We start from the raw sequence: 22,106 nt of genomic DNA, 5'->3' as shown, positions 1-22,106 counted from the left end.
TTTCACAAGGAGTTTGTGTACATCTTATTCTGATTCCAGGAACTTGCAGCTGCTGAACGTGCCAAGCGCCAGGCTCAACAAGAGAGGGACGAGCTGGCTGATGAGATTGCTAACAGTAGTGGCAAAGGGTCAGTAATACCAATTTTTTCTTTCTTTCATGGAGCAATAAGGCTGTTCTGCAAAACATGTTCCATAATGCCTGTATCTTAAGTGCTGATAATTAGATGTAAAATGTCCTGTTTCTGGAGGCAGAGTGATTAGCTCATAACTTTCTGAGGCTTGCTTATAGATGATAAATAATTAGTTATGTTTTTCTTCAAAATGTTGTATATGAATATATTCTTTTTGTATCTCAGAGCGCTTGCCTTGGAAGAAAAGCGTCGCTTGGAGGCTCGGATAGCTCAGCTTGAAGAAGAATTGGAGGAAGAGCAGAGTAATACAGAGTTGGTGAATGATCGTCTGAAGAAAGCCAATCTTCAGGTATTTGCTTGAGAGGTTTCAGTTGGTTTGAATTTAAAATGCCGCGTGAAACCTGAAGGTCGCTTTTAAACCTTGGTTAATGGCTTAATATATTGCACAATATCAGCTGATTATGTTATATTCAACAAACTATGAATAAGCAAGACATTGATTGCTTAGACATTGTGCAGTGATAACCTCTGCAGCTTCTGATAATGAGCATAAGTTACAACCATAAATGTTTACTTTATAAAAGTAAAAAATGTATATAATGTATATAATTATGTACATATACATAATTATATGTATATAATTTTCTTTATTTGCACTGAACAGTGATTACTTTTGTATATTCTTCTGCTCTGCATCATTTCAAACCTAAAAGACAAGATTTTAGTAGAAGTGTCAAAAATGGGGAAAGGAGAGACTTAAAAGACGAGGAGGAAGAAATATTCATATATATGAAGTTAACATACTTCTTATTCTCTTTCCCAGATTGATCAGATAAATACAGATCTGAATGCAGAAAGGAGTAATGCCCAGAAAAATGAAAATGCTCGTCAGCAAGCGGACCGTCAGAATAAGGAACTAAAGGCAAAGCTTCAGGAAATGGAGAGTGCTGTAAAATCTAAATACAAGTCTTCTATCACTGCTCTTGAGGCAAAAATAGTACAGCTGGAGGAACAGCTCGACACTGAGACAAAGTAGGTATTGATAATCTACCACACACTCACTCTCCGGTTGATGCAGTTTAATGGCCCTGTATATAATTTGTCTTTACCTAGAGGAACAGTGGAAAGAGATAGAAATTGGAGTTACTGAGAGCAATTTACATGGTCAAAAATCAGCAGCCTTTTGCACATACCACCTAAATTTTAGGTGCTGATTATTTTAACCTTCATTAAATCCTGGATATGAAGTCCTTAGAAGAAGACTGAGTGAAAAGCAGAGCAATCAGTGAATGCTGAGGTCTTTCAAGTTATCTAGAATTCAAAATTAATCTTTGAAATAGATATATGTGGAAAGTTGTGTATTGGCCTTCAGTGACTCCAGTTTCTATCTCCCTTCAGTTGTTCCATTGTACACTCAACTGTTACGTTTCTCCTGTTTAGCAGTTTTCGGATTAGGAAAAAGTTGTTTCAGTGGAAGAGAATATTTATAGCTCAGGGTGGAATTGTGAAAGGTTTTGTGCTGTCTGACCCCGGTTCTTTTCTTGTAGATGGCTCATTACCAAACTAGGTAACATTTTCAGTGCTAGGAGTAGGGTTTGCTCTCATTTTATATACTACTGGTTTGCCCTGTCAATATTGATGGTTAATGATCTTGCTGTTTTTTTGATTAGGCTATTGTTTACTGTTATGTTTAACTGTTCAGGGTAGTGCAGCAGAATGCTTGATGGTAGCAAGCATACAGCCCAGACTATAGAGAGCCTTCATAGAGTAACCAAGTAGTGTCCCATTTTTTATTTGTTTTGGTCCTAACTACATTGCAGTGCCAAGTTCTAACCTAAAGCCTTTTAACCTTTAGTATACTTGTGCAGTTTTTAAGCAAAGATGCATGACCTATCTACTTACTTTAAAGGGAACGCCAGGCTGCCAGCAAGCAGGTCCGACGTACTGAGAAGAAGCTGAAGGATGTTATGCTACAAGTGGAAGATGAAAGACGCAATGCTGAACAATATAAAGATCAGGTATATGCAGTTTCAAAACTGATGCTTGATAATCTGAGCTGTATAGCAGAAACCATTGCCTACAACTCTACAAAGTTTTACCTGTTTAGCAAATTGTTAAGATGTTAGCAGTATTGCCCCTTATTGATTTCTATAACCCTTTTGTTATGGCCAAATATTCATATATTAATAATTTTTTGTCAGTCTTATATGTGATTGGGTAATCAGGATGTCTAGTGATAGAACTTCTAAATTTTAGGACTGAGGTATCCTGTTCATATTGCTTGACTTATAAAGTCTGGAATCATAGACCAATGTCCAAGAAAAGAAGGAACCTATCAAGGAGAAGAAGTTACAACTAAATGTATTAAACTAGGATCAAGAAACCTTGTTCAAGTTTTCATTGTGTGACTTTGGGCCAAGCACTATCTTGGCCAAATATATCCCACAGAGCACTTACTTTGGTGCAAATTCCCCTTGCATAGTATTGTGAACTATCAGGGGAAAGGAAGGATTTCAAAATAATAATAAATGAAATTAACTTTGCATAATGTTCAGGAATATTCTGTATTAGAAGTGTGCTAATACTTCAAAAGTACCACTTATGGCATTTCAGATTATGAGGCTACTTTGTTAGAATGGAAAAAAGACATGAATTAATGATTTGAAGAGATGTGTTTTGCTCCACACTTCTTTTAAAGAATTTGCACTTAATTATATCAAAGATTCTGAGTCAGGGTTGATACCCGCATGTGAATAAACTAGAACTCCGATGATTCCTTATTTTTGCACTACAGGTAGATAAGGTAAATATACGCTTGAAGCAACTAAAGCGTCAACTGGAAGAGGCAGAAGAGGAGGCACAACGAGCCAATGCAGCTCGCAGAAAGCTGCTGCGAGAACTGGAGGATGTCACTGAGACCGCTGATGCCATGAACCGGGAGGTTACTTCCCTGAAAAGCAAACTTAGGTAAAATTGCTGTTCACATGAACTTGTCTTAATGTTTTTACCTTGAGCATGCTAATGTCAGTAGATTGCCTAAGAATGGAATACCACTTTTCTCATATTATAATTTGTGTTACTTTCTGCAATAGACGAGGAGATATACCCTTTGTGATGACACGCCGGATTGCCAGGAAGGGACCAGGTGAAATGTCTGATGAAGAACTGGACGGCAAGGCAGATGCTGGTGATGCCAAAGCTGCTGAATAGAATTCCTTCCAGGTTACCCATTATCAAATGACCTACCCTCCCTTTTGTCACAAAACCCTTCTAAAGTATGCTGGGGAAAATGGATCATAATATTGCAATGTTTCTTGGACTATTTGGAGCCATCAGACATTAGTGTCATCTCTCCCAGCATCACACTCTTTTGTATTGAATGCCAAAGAGTCTGTAGTCTGATATGAGACTGGGCACTACAGATGCCTATAACATTGATTGTTCTTCCCACAGCTGCCAGTAAATGTTTGTAATTTGGTGGGAAAGAGAATACTTTTTGTTGCTATAAATCAGCTATTTTCTTCTAATAATGAGTTTGTGATAGAGGCAAGGAATCACCCTTTATTCCTCCTCTTTTGTTTGCTTTTGGCAATCATGTTCTGTGACCTCATAGTTTCAAATTCTTCAGTCTGTCCACTTAGCAGTTTAAGAGTCATGTTGAATAGGAAAAGCAAGAATTCCCAGCATGCCTTCCAAATGTCTTTGAAATCATGTAGATCATAAAATCTTGGGAATGGATGAAGGAGAAGGAAGCTTCTCTTACAAGAGACTTTATTAATTTGATCCCTCCTTGTAACTAATACCTGGACAGTTCTGAAGTGCAATGGTGTCTCAGGCTTTATGTTTAAGATGGAATGAACCAATAGTTAGTGACAAGTCAAGAAAGCATCAAGTTTTTGTATGTTCTTATTGGAGAACGTGTTTGGGACCAAATATATTTAACGGTAAGAATCAGAACTTAGTGGGTTTGAATGGAGTATGGGCAAGGAAGTGCTTCTTTACTATAATGTTCAAGCCTCTAGCTCTATAATCAGGGGATAGGTTTAGTTATTCTGCACAGTGACTAAGAGTATATTAAAGAAGAAAAAAACTTTTAATCTGCACAGATGATAATGTTGAAGACCTTGGTATCTCTTGTTTATAAGGAATTAAGAAAATACAATAAAGGTCTTTATCACTGCCTTTCTATGGGGACTGCAATTATATAGATAGTCTTTACTTTTCTACATCATACACTGGTTGCTGGATTTATCTGTATACTTAACCATATTGAATATGCTGCATTTAAACTTCTAAGTAAATGGCAAATTAAAATAAGAATATCCTATACTGTATGGTTATTGCTCTCACTGCAGGAACCTCCTATCCCTGTTGCTGCCACCAAACCAAATTTGCAAACTTTTTTTTATATAATAAGTGCCTTAGCATGTGTCTCCACTACAGTCAGTAATGGATTGCCGGTGCTCCTCTAACAATAAAGATTATCCATGTACTACAATCTCTTGTGTGTACTTCTCTACCATGTGCTTGAATACAATGAAAGTGGCAGAACTGTCATAATGGAGCAAATTATATACCTTTGTTTTGCACTAAACAGGATGCAGATAAGTAGACATTGCTTGAGATTGATAAGAACCTTCTTACTGTGAATAGTTTTTGATGAAAGAATAGGGTTTTTCACAAACAGTACATAAGATATGGATAGTGGGAAATATGTGTTTGGATATAACATAATCCAGCAGGATTATAGTAGCCCTGTCCTTTTACATTAAAGTACAAAAACATCTCCGAAGTTGTTGCAGAATCTCAGCTCTAAACTAAAGGAGGCCAGTACTGTTATCTGTGCGTAAGGGCTATATATGAATCACAGGTATAACCATGCACTTAAATGGTTTGTTATATAAAACAGTATCATCTGAGGCAAACAATGACGACTTTGATGCAACATTAAATGGGAATTTTCTCACATGGCTTGTTGAACAACCAACCCTATTCTGCTTTCCATAAGTCTTAATGGATGTGTTATATCACTTTAATTAAAAAACGAACAAACTTCATTAAACTTTAGCATCGTGTGTTATTTAGTAATAAGATCTGAACATGAAGCTGTGTGCTAGATAATGGAAAGTTTTCAATAAAGTAAATGTTCTTATGCTTCCCTAGCAAAAGATTGGAAAAAAAAAACCTTGGATATTCTTATAGTGCATAATGCTGCTGTTTTCCATTGGGCATAAGATGTAAACTCCATCAGCCAAAAATTGTAAGTAAGGGACTGGATTTGCCTTTGTAAGTCTGTGCAGTTGTAAAGTGAGACTTCATATGATTAGACCCAATTTTATGACCATTTTAGCATGGTGAATCACATGGTCATTAAGTGAATCACACCACTGTTAAATGAATAACAGTTGCTATGTGAATCCAACTTCCTGTTGACTTTGCTTATGAAAAGCCAGCTGGGAAGGTCGCAAATCACAATCGTGTGCCTGCAAGATGCTGCAACTTTGTAAATGTGAGCTATTGACAAACACCTGAATTGTGAACACATGACCGTGGGGATTGTGTGATGGTAGTTAATTTTGAGGATGGGTCATAATTCACTTTTTGGAGGCTGTCATAACTTTGAACCATTGTTAAATGAAAGGTTAGAGTTAGGGTTAACTGTAGTCCATGTCAATATGCCTATAGGAAATGGTCATCTGATTCCTTTAAAAAGGTGACACAGTTTGATTCTATTTTCTAACTGCCAAACTGGTACTCATAAATAGCAGAAATGAAATAATCCACTTTAACTGGAGACCTTTGGTCATTTTGATAAAAGGTATAAAGCAAGAGAACTCCTAGGTAACACAATGGGGAACATATCATTTTTTTTTATTGAAAATTTTTAGATATTTTTACAAAAAGCAAAAAAAAAAAAAAAAAAAAACAACCCTCGCCCACCCACCCCAACCCTCCCTCTCCATCCCCCCCGATCTTCCCAGAGCTGAGTATAGGCTTAATTAAAATTTTTAAGAATCTTAAAAAAATTGAAAAATATAAGTCATAAATATATCTAAATAGCTTACATAAACAATTTATAAAGTAATTAACAATAAAATATATGTAAAAAAAAGCATACGTATTAAAAGGAAAAAGTACTTGAAAAAAAAAGATAATAAAAAAAGAAAAAAGAGAAAGAAGAAAAGAGATATAAAAAAAAGTACAATCTATAAAATATTAAAATTTATATACAAGTTATTAGAAAGCTAAATGATATTTTTTATATCCAATTTATATTGTATAAAATTTATCCATTTTTCCCATACCGCAAAGAATTTCTCTTGCGATTGCTCCTTTAAGAAAGCCGAAATCTTTGCCATTTCCGCCAAATAAGAAACTTTAAAAAACCACTCTTGCAAGGTAGGCAAAGATTCCTTCTTCCAATATTGCCCTACTAACAGCCTAGCGGCCGTAATCAAATTTAACATCAATATAACTTCCTTAGCATCACAATCAGTAACAATACCTAACAAAAACAATTGTGGGGTAAATTTTACCCTCTTTCTAAAAATTCTTTGAATATTCCACCATATCTTAATCCAAAAAACTTTTATATTTTTACACGACCACCAAATATGATAATAAGTAGCGTCCAAACAACCACATCTCCAACATTTAGGCTGTAAGTCAGGATACATACGAGACATTTTTTGTGGATCAAGGTGCCATCTGTAAAACATTTTGTAAAAATTCTCCCTTAAGTTCTGGGCTTGTGTAAATTTAACATTCCTCACCCAGATGGTTTCCCAGGTATCTAGTAGAACTGGTTCACCAAAATTTTGTGCCCATTTAATCATACATTCTTTAATTAGTTCTGATTCTGAGTCCAGTTCTACTAGCACCCCATAAATTCTCTTAATGTGAGTTCGCCTTTGATCTTTTACTTGTTTAAAAAGATTTTTATCTTCTCTGAGCAGACCCACATTACGATCTATCTTCCATCTATCAGCTATTTGTCTATACTGAAACCATGAATATATAATATTTTCATGTGCTAAATCTTCCAAAGATTTTAACTGCCAATTTTTACCATCCCACCTGAGTAATTGCGCATAAGAAACACTATCCATCTTAACTCCTCTGATTATCCCCTCTATCGCATGCCAAGGTATAGCCCATAATGGTATTTTAAACTCACTTTTATAATATTCACTCCAAACCCAAAGTAAAGAAATCCTTATAATATGAGATTTAAAAACCCGATCCACTTTTTTATTAAAAATTAGATAGGCATGCCATCCAAAAAGTAAATCCCAACCCTCCAAATGGAGTATTTCTACATTTGTTAAATCAACCCAATCACTAATTAGTGTTAAAGCCACAGCATCATAATATAATTTCAGATTCGGTACCTTGAGTCCACCTCTCTCACGGAAGTCTTGCATAATTTTAAGCTTTACCCTTGGTTTTTTCCCTGCCCAAATAAATTTGTTGATACCTTTCTGCCATTCATTTAAGTTAACCTCATTCTTTAAAATAGGTAACATTTGAAATAAAAAGAGAAATTTTGGCAGGACATTCATTTTAATCACTGCAATTCTTCCCATAAGAGATAACTGTAACTTCTCCCAATTTTTCAAATCTTTTTGTACCCTGACCCACAGCCTTTCATAATTGTTTTTATACAATTTTACATTAGAAACAGATAGGGTAACCCCCAGATATTTTATCTTATCAACAACTTCAAAGTCTGTCAGATTAACCAAAATCTGCTTATCCAAATTAGTCATGTTTTTAGATAATATTTAGTCTTATTATTATTAATTTTAAAACCCGAAACCCGTCCATATTGGTAAATCAGTTGTAATAAATTTACTACAGAATAGGTAGGTTGAGACAAAGTAACCACCAAGTCATCTGCAAAAGCTCTTAATTTATATTCTTTTTTGTTAACTTCTATTCCTTTTATTTCCTGCGACTCTCGAATTTTGATCAACAAAATTTCCAGAGTTAAAACAAACAGTAACGGTGACAATGGACATCCCTGTCTTGTACCTTTTTCTATTGTAAAAACCTCTGACAAACCCCCATTAACAATAAGTTGTGCCGTTTGTTTTTGATATATAGCACCAAAAGCTTGTGATATTTTTTCTCCAAAATTCATTTCCTCAATTAATCTTAACATAAACTGCCAATTCAATTGATCAAAAGCTTTTTCAGCATCTAAAAATATCAGCCCTGCGGAAATTTGGTTATTCTTATCTAAATATTCTAATAAATTAATAATTTGTCTAACATTATTCTTCATATACCTACCAGTTATAAAACCCGATTGGTCCTTATGTATAAGCTGATGCAAAACCCTCATAAGCCTATTAGCTAAAATTTTTGCAAAAATCTTATAATCTACATTTAAAAGAGATATGGGCCTATAATTCTTCGGTAAAGTAAGATCTTGATCCTCTTTTGGAATCAAAGATATAAAAGCTCTACGCCATGACGGAGGAATCTCTGAACCCTGTAGTATATTATTAAAAAGCTCACATAAAGGTTGAATCATCTCTTCTACCAAGGTTTTATAATAAATGGATGTCAAACCATCCGTACCCGGTGCTTTACCTAATTTTAATTGCTTAATAACTGTCACAATTTCCTCATTGGTGATTAAACCATTAATTTCTTGTTTCTGATCTTCTGTTAATTTAGGGAAGTTGGCCTCACTTAAATAATTATTTATATCTAAAGTTTGTACATTAGTACTCTTATATAATTTTTGATAATAATCTAAAAAAGATTTCTTAATCAACTCCTTCTGATAAACTAATTTACCATTATAATTTATTTTGTCTATAATTCTCTGTCTCTGTTTCTTTCTTAATTGATAAGCCAACCATCTCCCTGGTTTATTAGCATTGCAAAATGTATTTTGTTTCATAAACAATAAATTAGTTGCGGTTTGATCCGCCATCAACATATTAAATTGTGTTTTTAACAACTTTATAGATTCTTTAACCTTTTCATCTGTAGGATTTAAAATCAAAGACTTTTCTTTTAATTTAATCTCATCTTCCAGTTCCTTACGTTTCTGAATCTGCTTTTGTCTATAAACATTATTCATTTTTATCAAAATCCCACGCATGAAAGCTTTACCTACATCCCATACCATTGATATTGAAGTTCCCTTATGCATATTTAAAGCAAAGTAATCCTTTAAATGCTCCTTTAATTTTTGAACATTCTTTTCTTGTTTAAATAAGTTCTCATTCACCCTCCACGATCCCCTCTCCTCTTTTTCATCAGCCAGCTCCATCCAAACTGGACTATGATCCGTCAACGACCTAGGAAAAATTTTTACATTCTTTACCCTGAAATATAAGTCAGTTGTAATCAAGAAAAAGTCAATTCTTGAGAAGGATTGATGTCTATCTGAAAAGAAGGTGAAGTCTCTCTCCTCTTGGTTACATTCACGCCAATAATCTCTCAGCTCCCAGTCCTCTTTCAAATCAAAAAAAGCTTTGGGTAATTTAGCCTGTTTGAAAAAAGTAGAAAATCCTTTTTTAATCCCTTTGTGTATCTAAAACACCATTCCAATCTCCCATTAATATCACAGATCTATAGTCCAACGAACTTAATTTCTGATGTAGCAGTCTATAAAATTGTTCCTGTTGTTGGTTTGGTGCGTACAATCCCACTATAAGTATTTTCTTACCATATAAACCAAGTTCAATCATAACATATCTTCCTTGAGGATCTGATTCTACCAAACAGACTGGTAAGTTTTGTTTAACATAGATAACTACACCCCCTTTTTTCCCAGGAGCAGAAGATACAAAATGAGATCCCAAACGAGAATTGACTAAGTATTTTTGATCTTTAGGTAAAATATGTGTTTCCTGCAAACAAATAATATAATTGTTGTGTTGCTTTAAGTAATGAAAGATTTTCTTTCTCTTCTGAGGGGAGTTAAGGCCGTTAACATTCCAGGTCAGGAACTTTACCATCTCCCTTAACCAAAAGCCTGGAGAAGACTACCTGAAGGTCTGCCATTGAAGAATGTGTTGCAGAGCTCTTGGGTCTTGCTCCTCCCACCGGCAACGAGATACTTTCTTGAGAAGATTCTTTGATTTCTTTCTTTTGTTGTTCCTTTTCCTTGCATCTATGTGCAGCACAAGTCATTCTTTGCTCTTTGATCTCTGGGAAACATATCATTATAAGACTCCCTATAGTCTTATTAGAATAACAGTTATAATGATTAAGGATACCTAAGAATGAAAAGGATGCATCTGAGAATAAAGTGCCAGCATTTCAAATTAGTTGGTACCTTTCTTTAGATGTTTATATTCCTTTTTTTAGATGATGTAGAACAATTCACAAAACAAATAATCTAAAACAAAACCATGATAAAAACAGCTCCTAAACTATGTTCTGCAATCAGGTTAAATTCCAACATTATTTTAAAAAGAAAAAGCAACATACTAAATAGATCACATATATTAAATAATGACTCTCTTGCAAAGGTTATGTTTATAATAATTTTATGACCTGAAGAAACATAATATAGTGTTATTCAGGGGCAGGGAATGGCAGGAAGGCTTAAAATCAAAACTGAAAGGATTGATTGATGTTAGACGCAAGGGATAAAATACAAGGATTATGCTCAGGCCCTCCAAAAGGAAATTTAGTTACCCATAAATCCCTTTTAGAGCTCAACTGGCTGAACAGTATTTCAAGATAGCTTTTCTTCAATTTTATGAAGACACAACTGAGATTATGCACTGCATTTTGTGGTGAAGCTATATATTGAAACAGGATATAGAGTTTTATTAGGAGTTGCATGACATACTGCAACATAAACTTACACTGGCTGATACATGCAACATGCCAGACTAAAACATAGTTGGTAATTTGTGAAACAGCTTAAAACAGAATGGGGAAGAATTGAATTTAAAAAGTGCTGAGAGAAAGGGTGTCTCACTCAGGTTTTGCAGACCCCTGCAAATTTACAGATTGCCAAGATTATTCCTGTGTTTTATAAAGAGAGATCCAACACACAAGACTTGGGAAGACAAAATTGAGAAAACTTCAAATATATGAAGGGATATTTTTATATTATTGAATACATGCAGTGGAGTGATTCAAACCATTGTCGGAGAATTGGGTAACAAACTGTAAGGAAAGGATCCTGCTGTACTTATTTATATGTTAATCTATAGCAGAGGTAGGCAACCTTGGCTCTTTTATGACTCGTGGACTTCAACTCCCAGAATTCTCGGAGTTGAAGTCCACGAGTCATAAAAGAGCCAAGGTTGCCTACCCCTGGTCTATAGTAATAGCTGTTAGGCAACATACATTAAATCAAAAAATTAAATTACTACTTTAAAAAAATACAAATGAATACCATAAATGTAAAACTCCTTTAAATACCATGCACTAATAAACAAAGAAATTAAAAGGCACAAGAAAACAAATATTTTAGTTTGGTGCTGCAAGAATAACAGAGACATCATACAGTCTTCTCAGAAGGGTACAATGGAAAGCTGAAAAGATCTGCCTCAAAATATTAGGATCTTGAACTTAACATAATTATGTTCTGCCACTGAACATCCATCTTTCTCTCCAATTTTGTCCTTATTGTAACGGAGGTAGTAAGGTAGATGTGGTAAAGTGTTATTGCTAGAGAGACATTGATTTTCTAAAATATGTTACTTCAGTGTTGAAGATACTCATCCTTCTAAGGTAGACGGTGTGGAACCATACATGCTCAACAAGTGGATTTGTTAATGGAAAAATAATTCTAAGCTTTGTAGGAGAAAAATTTGGGATATTCCAAATAAGAACGATGTAAAATTATCTTAATGTCAGTAACACTGAATATAGTACTGAAGCTACTATATTTCTAATTCCATGATGAAAAGGAACAAATTTAATACTATGTCTCTTGCATGCAGTTGCATTCTCAGGTTTAATCCTGACATCTCAAGGCAGAGCTTGTACAGATCTCAGTCTGAAACTGGAGAACTGCTGATAACATTCATTGGAAATTCTGGAATCTGCAATATCAAAACAACTATAGGACTGACATGACTAATATTTGGAATATGGGTTTTTAATGCTATGTTTTAGTTTGTAGAATAGAAAATGCAAAGTATACGTGTTCAGTAGTCATGTATCTTCAGGACAGAAACAGAAATAAAATTTTGCGTGAAAAAGTTTTCATAATATATGAAGTATTATACTATCAAAACACAGTAAAGTACTATATCAGGTTTTGTAATCTAATGAAAAAGTCAGGGAAAAGGCAAAATTTTAAGTATAATTCTTTCCAGTATGTACTCTTATACTTTACAGGCACATGAAGCAGTAATCATTTTCTTTCTACCAGTTTCTACAATTTAGACTTAACTTCAGGAGTAGAAAACACAAGTACTATACTAAAACGTAATTGAATTAGAATTCAGAATGAAAAATTAGATAATAGTATTCATCAACCATTGTTTTAGGCTGAATTATGAAAAATGTGAAGTGTCTGAAAAATGAAGCTAAGAATTAGCTAAGTTGTCTTTGGCATCACTGTCAGTAAAACAATCTGATGACTTTTACAAAACAGCTGTTTCCTTTCAAAATCTAAAATAATAAATTTACAGCAATTTCCATCTTCTTCAACTATCACACATTGGCTTTAATTTTATATCAAGAAGTCCATTGAAAATTAAAGAGGTGTGAACACGCAGTTCAGTTATGTCACAGCTGTCAGATGGCCTCTTGACCCCACAGAAACAAAATCCTGACATTATGAGTACCAGTGAAGTTTACCAACAAAACTAAATATGACTGCCAAAGACTATAAAATTTAAAACAAAACCATATATTGGGTTGCATTATTCATGCATCAAATAAGTTTCAAAACTGACTTCAACTACACAGGAATGATTACTTATCAAAGCCCTTGTCTACAAATACACACACACACACACACACTGATATATGTATAACTTCCTCTCTCAAAAAATGCTACCATTCATAAAATGATGATAGAAAAGTGACAAGAAATTTTCCCCAAGTGTTTTAGGAACTCTAAATTAGAATTTCTCAATATTGGCCACTTGAAGATGTATGAACTTCAACTCCCAGAATTCTGGAAGTTGAAATGCACACATTTTCAAGTGGCCAACACTGAGAAATACTGTTCTAAATGTACAAGCTGGGATTGGATTTCACTTTTTTTTTTCCAGTTATGTGTTTATCACTCTGCAACCTTTCTATTTACCAGACCTCTATATCTGAAAAAAAAAAAAACCCACCAGGGATTGAGTTCTGTCATAAAGTCTTCCATTAAGAACTTCCCTTCTTGTGTCTGATTTGTAACACAGAAAAGCAGGGCACACATTTTCAAGTGGCCAATACTGAGAAATACTGTTCTAAATGTACAAGCTGGGATTGGATTTCACTTTTTTTTTTCAGTTATGTGTTTATCACTCTGCAACCTTTCTATTTACCAGACCTCTATATCTGAAAAAAAAAAAAAAACCCACCAGGGATTGAGTTCTGTCATAAAGTCTTCCATTAAAAACTTCCCTTCTTGTGTCTGATTTGTAACAGAAAAGCAGGGCACACATTTTCAAGTGGCCAACACTGAGAAATACTGTTCTAAATGTATAAGTTGGGATTGGATTTCACTTTTTTTTCCAGCTATGTGTTTATCACTCTGCAACCTTTCTATTTACCAGACCTCTATATCTGAAAAAAAAAAAAACCCACCAGGGATTGAGTTTTGTCATAAAGTCTTCCTTTAAGAACTTCGCTTCTTGTGTCCGATTTGTAACACAGAAAAGCAAGGCTACTCAGACCCACTTCCTGGTCACCTCATAACTCACTAGGCAGCCTTTCTCAACTTTAGCAGCTTAAGATGTGGACTTTAACTCCTAGAATTCCCCAGCCACTATGCTAGATATGGAATTCTGGGAGTTGTAGTCCATATCTTAAAAGTGAGAAACACTGCACCACAGTGATAGGTAAAAAGCAACATCTTGCCAATATTGTCAGATACGTTTTTATATATCTTTTCAATCAAGTTTAATAATGGTTGAAAATGCTGAATTTTCAGCACACCGTTTACCATATAGTTCCAACACCTAATCTCAGCTATGTTCAAATGGTAAAGCATAATAATGATTTCCCTTATCAAACTTACAAAAATTTTGGCACCTGTTGATCACCGGATTTCCTTTCCGACCCTTCTGTATCTAATACAAGACTTCAAGAGGGTTTGACCACAGAGAGAGAGTGTGTATGTATGTGTGTACACAGAAATAATTAAAAGTGCCTTCCAATACGCGGAAAATATAACTCCAAACAATACTTATCTCCAAATTAAATTCCATATACTTCGCTGTAAGCTTGCAGGTTCAATGTTTTAAGTATTTATGGTCGCAAACTGGAACCCTGGGAAAGCTCCTCCTTTTACAAAATAAACAGGAAAGAGCGATTGTAAATTTTTAATCGTATGGCGCAGACAGCAAAGAAACAACTAAGAAATGTGTCTGTCTAGCGCGGTTTCTTCGAGAGACAGAGAGAGAGAGAGAGAGAGAGAACACTGATTGTTTATTTATAAACTTCACTCATCTTGCATAGCCTGGCTTCCTCTGCGGCCGCCCATCAAAATCAGCAACCTCCGGCGTTCCTCCTCTCAACGCGCTCACCGAACCGCCCTTCCCAGCGAAGTATCAAGTACCGCCAGTAGCTCCGCCCTTCACCCCCCCTCCCCGCTCGCCATTTACGAAGATTGCCGAACGGGAAAGAGGGGATCGTATCGAGCCGTAATTCCTCTCCGGCCTTTCCGAAGACAATCGAAGGGCTTCGGCCTCTCTTCTTCCCCTCCGCGTCTCTGGCGGCGATTGCTCTTGCTGGGGCTGCCGCGATCTCCTCCGGGGCTTTCAGCGCTGCTCGGCGGGCCCGAGACCGTGTCCGAGGTCTTGCGGCGGGGGCTTCCGCTGGGGTCTTCTGCTCGCAGGCTCCCCTCCGCCGGGGCAGAGGTGTTTCCAGCCGTGCTCCCGGGGGTCCTAGTTGGACCGGGCGGGCTGGGCCTGAGAGCCGCGGCTGAGAGCAGGCGATCGGTGGTCGGCTTGTGGAGACTGTGAAGCGGCGGCGGCGGCAGCGGCTCCCCCTAGGGGAAGCGGGGCGGCCGGGGTCCGGTTCGGATGGCGGAGGGCATCCAGCATCAGCAACTCGTGCCTGGCGGCGTCGGCGTCCCAGCCCCTCGAGGGGTCAAGCGGGAGTCCGAATTGGAGCAGCCGATGCCCGGCGGGGACGGAGCCGAGAGCGGCCAAAGCAAGAGGCTGCGGACGGAGGCTGAGGCGGACGGAGGCGGCATGCAGGTAGCAGCATTGGTAGCGGCGCCACCCTGGACGCCCCCCCCCCGGGACCGTAAAAGGCGCGCTTCCCTCGCGCACGTTCACACGGAGCGCGCAGCACAGATGGGCTCGACGGAGTTTGGGCAGGATGCTAGTCCCGTGGAGCCCGTCTTGGTGTCCGGTTTGGTGTGAGTGGGTGTGGGGAGTCAAGCCAGCAGGCAGGCTTTCGCAAACAGAAGAGGCCCAGTAGCCCCCACTGGTATTAATCTTGGAGGAGAAGAGCTTAAATACTCCACGGCCTGCCTTCGATGCCAAAATATCCATAAACCCAGGGCTCCGTAGAGAGCAGTGCCCTGGCTAGGACACGAGTGGTAGTGGATGTAGAGGTTGTCATAACAATTGCACGTAGAGCCGTGTTTTGTTGCACGGCCACGTGCTGACAAGCCTCATCCATTGTGGAATTTTCGAAGGACTAATTAGAATGTCTTGTTGGAAAGAGCACAAGATAGTTTATGTGATTGCTATAGAGTTACAAGGTCATATTTTCATCTGGATTAGACTTCCTCAGTGTGGTAACCTGAAGATGTGTTGAATTGCAGCTTCCACACACCTCCAGTAAGGGTAGATTGTAGGCCAGTACCTAGTAAGGATTCTTCTTTGAAGAAGAAGAATCTAGAATAATGTTCGGATCTTTAAGAAAGTTTCTTAGGCCTCCGATGCCTTGGTTATTTAGTTTTGGAAGAACTGTAGCCAGTGCTTTAGGAAGCCGCTTTGATCTTGTTTGTTTCTGTCTAAGACTGCAGCTAGATAATACTCACCTTGGTGTGAGGATGTAATCTTATCCATTCCTTTCTTATAGTAAGCCTCATACTGAAGGACTTATTTTTGTAACAGACATATGTAGTAGTGAACTGTTAGTCCTATTGAACCTGGAATAACTTATTTTTGAACGGACATTCTTAGGATTGTATTTCAAATGAAATTACTTTGAATTTACTGTGAGTCATAAAACAGGTGAATCTGTGGTTTCTTTGAAAAAATAAACGTTTGTTGATAATAAAGATAGCAAATAGAGTTCATTTACATTATATTTTGGCCAATTCATCTGGCCAAAGAGTAACTGACATTTCCTAGAGAAAGTAAGTACAGATGTGTATCAATTAAAAAAAAAAAGTAAATAACGAGCAATCAAAATACTTTTGGGGGCACAAGTTGTACAGGATTTACCCCTCCCTTTTTGTAAAGGTTTATTTTATCTTCACGTTATATGAAAAGTTCCAGAAGTTTCAAAAGGGTACATGCTATTTTGTAATCTGGAGTTGACCTGACAGGGCTGTTGCCTCAGTATGGATTTTGGATTCAGTATCTCAACTGCTCAGATGTAACCAAGCTTGCCATAAGAATGGCAATCTCAAGCAGAGCAAATATTTTCTGTGCAAAAGAATCCTGATACATTTTAATACACAATTATATTTTGAGTTACCTGTGGCCTTTGTTGTTTTTGACATACAGATCTGGATCCATACTTATTTGTTAAACTTTTATGCCTCAAATCTTATTGATGCAACTCTGGGCAGATTACAACATGATACAAAGTAAAAAAGTACTACAAGCAATTAAAATTAGAAGAATTAAATAGTGCTCTGAATAAATATTCATGTTAGCTTTAGAAATTCTGCCAGTTTTATGTCTGCTTACCACAGTTGCTAGCTTGAAACATGTGGCTTGGGTGAAAATGATAGGCCAAGCTACTTAGTTGCGATGACCATACAAGAGGGATTTGTAGAATAAGACATGAGGTCTTATAAGGAAACAGATTCTAGGATAAATGTTTTTACGAACGTTTACAAAAAAGAGCAGAATTGAAATAAAATTAATAATAGTCAACTGTATACAGCTGTATGCTTCCAATGGATTTTCCAATTTCTTTATATGTAAACAGTATTAAAGATTGATAGCATTCTTTGGCTACTACAATCCACAGATTTTACAATAGTGTGAAAGAGGGTATGGTTCACATCTACCATATTACAGATTGCAATAAAAATGGCAGAGAGGAACCAGAAAGTTAACCAGAAATTATAGAAAGGATATTGTTTTGGGACGGACTTTAGAGTTTATCTGCATATTGCATCATTTTCATGCAGAAGATCCTGGTTTAGAGAACCAGTCTGATGTAGTGGTGATGCTGTTGGAATGGCATTGAGAAGACTTAGATTGTAATCTATCCTCATGAATGATACATTCTCTCTCAGCCCAACCTGCCTCACAAGGTTATTGTGGGGAAAAATAGAAAGAAGGAATGCTATCTATGCTGCCTTGAGCTCCTGAATAAAATACTGTATGTAAATTACAAATTGGTTTTGTTTTCCAATAGTTTTTCACTTGAAAGATTCTGCATGAAAGATTCTGTGTTAATTAGGAAACAAAGGATATTGACATGAGGATTTAAAATACCTTGAAATGGTTTGGTCATATAGAAAGAATGATTTCAAGTTGTAGAACAATATATGAAGGAAGAGTGAATAAGTTGAAAGGAAAAGGAAGAGTGAGAATATTATAGTTAATTGTAATTGATGAGAACTTTTAAAAAGTGAGAAGTTTAAATAATAGACAATCTATGAATTGGTGTATGTGCATGATGGAAGCAAGGATGGTTTGCCTGGTTAAAACAATATGGGGAAATGCACTTACATGTAAAACTTTAGAACAAATTGTATATTTCACTGAATTTCAAAAAGAACAGGTTCTTTTCTGTAGTTCTGGCCAGTTTGGGAGAGTATTTTAGCAAAGGTTTTTCTTGGTCTTCAAACTAAAGCTGAAAACAGTTTGGATATTTTGGTAGACAGTAATGTGAAAAATGCTACCAAATTGACATTAAGTTACCTACAGCAGCGGCTCCCAATATTTTGGGCACCAGGTAATGGTTCTATGGAGAACGTTTTTTCCGCAGACCGGAGGGGACGTGGTTTCCTATACTGACTGCATCCCCTTCACTTGTTTGTGCGGCCCAGTTTCTGGCATGCTGCGGGCCAGTGCAGGTCCATGGACCGGGGTTTGGAGACTCCTAACCTACATATAGTCATACTGTTTTTTTAATGGTGGCAGAGTAGGTAGTTTTGGGGGGACACTCTGGTCCTAGCCTCAGTCCCTTTCCCCAACTGCAGAAAACAGCCTGAAATTGCTTCTGAAATTTAGCCATTTTGATAATGACTTTAAAATGGCAGTCTGTGGGTTCTGTGAGCTACACACAGCTCTTGATCTTCAAATCTCTCACTCCTACTTTTTGCCAACAATTTAGTCAATCTTCTTTTCTCCATCTACCATATATAATATATATATAATGCAAAAGGGCAAATATTCATTATATAAGAGTCTCCTTGGCTGAACTTAAGATTGGCTTGTCATGATCGATTCATGAAATTGTGATTTTAGCATGGACTGAAGTGTGACTACTGTAAGTGAGAAATTGTAAGAGCTATGTTAGTTTGGCATTGTGCTAAAAATCATAATATGGTTAACTTGTTTTTATTATTTGCCTTACATCAGCATGGGAAAACTTTTTTTGGCTGAATTTCCTCTACTTCCCATATATGGGCACCCTAAATTTATTTATTTATTTATTTATGAGACTTATATACCGCTTTAAGTGCAAGCACTCTCTAAGCGGTGTACACCAGTAAGCAATGTATATATATATATTTACATTGTCCCCAACAATATGGTTGGTGGTGTTCTAATTATCACTGGAATGAGCAGTCTTAAAGTGTTTGGGCCCTATTTTGTTTTTGGGGCCTTAGGTTAAGTTTAAGGAAAACAATTAGTGTCTTAAGCATCACAGATACTTAGAGCATCCATTTTGTCCCTTAAAATACAGCAAACAAGGAGATTTTTTTTTATTATATGTTGAGTGCAAGTTCAGAACTGCTTAAGGTAATTTATTCAAGTTGTATCTCTCCCTCATGATATCCCTTTGGGCTGCTCTCTGAAGGTCTGGGCTGAGGAATGGGCTGGGCCACACTAGAGGCTGTGCTTGTTCCCCAGTTGCTCTGTTGACTCTGTTTGTACACCTGGCTTTGCCTGGTGCCTGAACTCAGCTACATGGAGGTGTTCCTTTCTCACCATTTCTTTGCTGCTGTTGCTGGACACCCTTGTTATTTATTTTGTTATTTACTCTTCCTGCACCATTTTTCTTTTTGTTTGTTTTTTTGCTGTTGGGGCTTTGGAGGTTTGGACAGTGGCAGAGTGTGTGTGCATTTGTGTGTGTGTTACAGTAGAGCGGCAGGCTGCTATGGACCCACTTCCCCCACGGAGTCTACTTTTGCATTCCCTGTGGGTAGACCTGAATAGGAAGGAAAGGGAGAAGAAAGAAAATGATATGACTCCATCTTTTGACTATGAATCAATGCTTTATTCCTTTTTCTGGGTGAGAACCAGAAGATAACTAGGTTTGTATGGTGTGTGTGTGTGTGTGTGTGTGTGTGTGTATGTGTGTATGTGTGTGTGTCTGTCTGTCTGTCTGAATGGAAGAGAACCTTCTACTAGCTGATGGGAGTAGCAGGGGAGGGCTGCTGTGAGTTTTGATATATATGAATGTAATGTGAGTATGTTGCACCAAGGGGGGAGGTGGTGGCTGGGTACCCTGGTGGCACTGAGAACTTATAAAGCTAAAGTGCCTCGGAGTGCCTAGCTTCTCTTCACTGGGATGGTTGGAAAGGATAATGGGAGATTCCAGGTTTTGGAGGACTTGGATATGGGGATGGGACTGAAATTTGGGTGAAGGCAGGCCATAATATAATGATGGTGATGGGCAGGGGAAATATGTTGAGAGACAGGGAGTGGGCCATTTTCAGGGAATACAGGACTGTTTTCTTATACTGGTTTTGTGTTCCAGCTCCTTGATCTTTGTGCCCTGGGCCTTATCAGCAGACCTTCAATGGCCCTGTTTTTCACTGCAGCTTCTAAATGCCAGGTTGATCTGTAATATGGCCTCCCTCATTAGTGATCTAATAATTGATGACCTGATATGTATCACCGAGATCTGGCTGGGTCTGGAAGGGGGTGGTGGCTCTTTGGAGATATGCCCAGTTGGCTTTCGGTGTAGCATCAACTAAGACTCTGGGGCAGGGATGGAAGTGTGGTGATGATGACTAGATATCTTCCCCGCCCGATCAATTAAGAAATGTCAGGAGCATTTCATTCCCATGCCTGGAGGCTGTGACAGTCTGGATGGGAACTACAGGCTTCTGAACTCTGAACTCGGGCAAAACTGAATGGCTTTAGATGTGGGGGCTGCTGGTTCTAGAACTATGCCATCTTTTGTGCTGGATTGGGTTGCACTGCCCCCGGCAAACCTGGTACACAATCTTAGATTCATAATTTCTGCTTGAGGAGCAGTCGCAGTCATGGTTAGGAGGTGCTGTACAGATGGATTAGACTAAGATTCCCCAAGTTGTTAGCTGGAACTACCAAAATTAAACTTATCAGATGCTGCATAAGAATGAATTGGGTTCACAAATCACACCCATAAATGATGGGTTACAAGTATAGTTGGACTCACAGTTACATAAAAAACAAGCACACCTTAGTATGGCTTAGCAAGATCTGTGAACTTAATCTAGGTTAACACAGACTATTATTTATACTATAGAATTGCCAAATCTGGAATGCAAAAAATCATAGATCCATAAAGTTGGTACTAGTAGAGGCAAAAAATGTAGTATAGGTTTTTGCATCCCAGATCCCAGGTTTTATCCTGTTTTCTATTATTGCTACAAACAGAGATTTAGATTACAGAGGAGCAAGTAGTGGCACAATAATTCAGTACCTAAGCAGACTTAAACGTGATATTTTAATTCCAGGCCAAAGAGCAGAGCTGGAAACTATCTTGATACAATATGTGGTATCAAGAGGTATGGACACTGTGCCATGCATTTCTTTGTGGCATTTGTGATCCCCTTCAACAGCAGATAGCTTTATGTAGTTGGGTTTCATTATCTAATCCATCTCTGATCAGCCTGGATAAATCCTGTTTAACCTGCCTTGATCTTGTTAGCAGAGTGGCATAAAGCTGCCTGAGCTGGGATTGGGATAAATCGGATCATGATTGCAGTATGAATCCAGGATTTATTTCCTGTAGAGATGAAATAGCTGCAGCAAAATGTTTGACCTAAGTGGTTTCCTTAAATGGCAGATGTGCTATGTTTATACCAAAAGATTTGGATGCTTTTATAGAATCACAGTAATCCTCCTGCTGTATCTCTGTCTCTGATGCTAGCAGTGCTTATGTAGTATCTTAATACATCATCTACTTTTCTGCTGATGTACTGCATTTTCACTATGCATATTGTACATACAAATATACTTGAACTGTATAATAGATAGTGTTTAAGGCATTACAAATTGCAGAACAGTTTTGGTCTACAAGTACATATGAATGAATTTGCATTGCAGCCTGTAGACTTTCTACATGATGGCAGGAGATAAATGCAGAAATATTAAAATGTTTACATGTTAGTTACTGTTATCCTATGACTTTGGAGAACTTAAAATCCTTGTAGTAGTGTAAGAAAATGCTTAATAGTATTGCTGTTAAGGAAGGGAAGCATTTTCCCCAAGATACTTAATATTCTCTACATACTACATA

The 22,106-nt window shown here is 37.2% G+C and overlaps 2 protein-coding genes across 17 annotated transcripts in view; both read left to right on the top strand.

The window, feature by feature from the left end:
- Positions 1-5,188, top strand: part of MYH9 (myosin heavy chain 9) — a 103,958-nt gene extending 98,770 nt beyond the window's left edge. For all 6 annotated transcript variants that reach the window (XM_039353094.1, XM_039353092.1, XM_039353089.1 and 3 more), the window contains exons 36-41: positions 40-128; positions 357-480; positions 955-1,163; positions 2,041-2,149; positions 2,926-3,098; positions 3,224-5,188. In XM_039353094.1, the coding sequence (XP_039209028.1) occupies positions 40-128; positions 357-480; positions 955-1,163; positions 2,041-2,149; positions 2,926-3,098; positions 3,224-3,341 (822 nt within the window). In that variant the 3' untranslated portion in view covers positions 3,342-5,188. The remainder of the gene's footprint in view (positions 1-39; positions 129-356; positions 481-954; positions 1,164-2,040; positions 2,150-2,925; positions 3,099-3,223) is intronic.
- Positions 5,189-11,384: 6,196 nt separating this feature from the next.
- Positions 11,385-22,106, top strand: part of RBFOX2 (RNA binding fox-1 homolog 2) — a 266,284-nt gene continuing 255,562 nt past the window's right edge. For 9 of the 11 annotated variants that reach the window (XR_005557887.1, XR_005557886.1, XM_039353077.1 and 6 more), the window contains exon 1: positions 11,385-15,484. Coding sequence is in view for 9 of the 11 variants with exons in the window: in XM_039353077.1 (XP_039209011.1) it covers positions 15,308-15,484 (177 nt within the window). In the remaining 2 variants the exon portion in view is untranslated. The remainder of the gene's footprint in view (positions 15,485-22,106) is intronic. The other 2 variants (XM_039353088.1, XM_039353075.1) reach the window with 1 other exon arrangement.

This window comes from Crotalus tigris, unplaced genomic scaffold, assembly GCF_016545835.1.
Source record: "Crotalus tigris isolate CLP2741 ecotype Arizona unplaced genomic scaffold, ASM1654583v1 scf7180000018491.14276545383:2951260, whole genome shotgun sequence".
In the NCBI taxonomy this organism is placed as follows: domain Eukaryota; kingdom Metazoa; phylum Chordata; class Lepidosauria; order Squamata; family Viperidae; genus Crotalus; species Crotalus tigris.
Note: the sequence above shows the minus strand (reverse complement) of the source record. Positions and strands in the feature narration are given on the sequence as shown.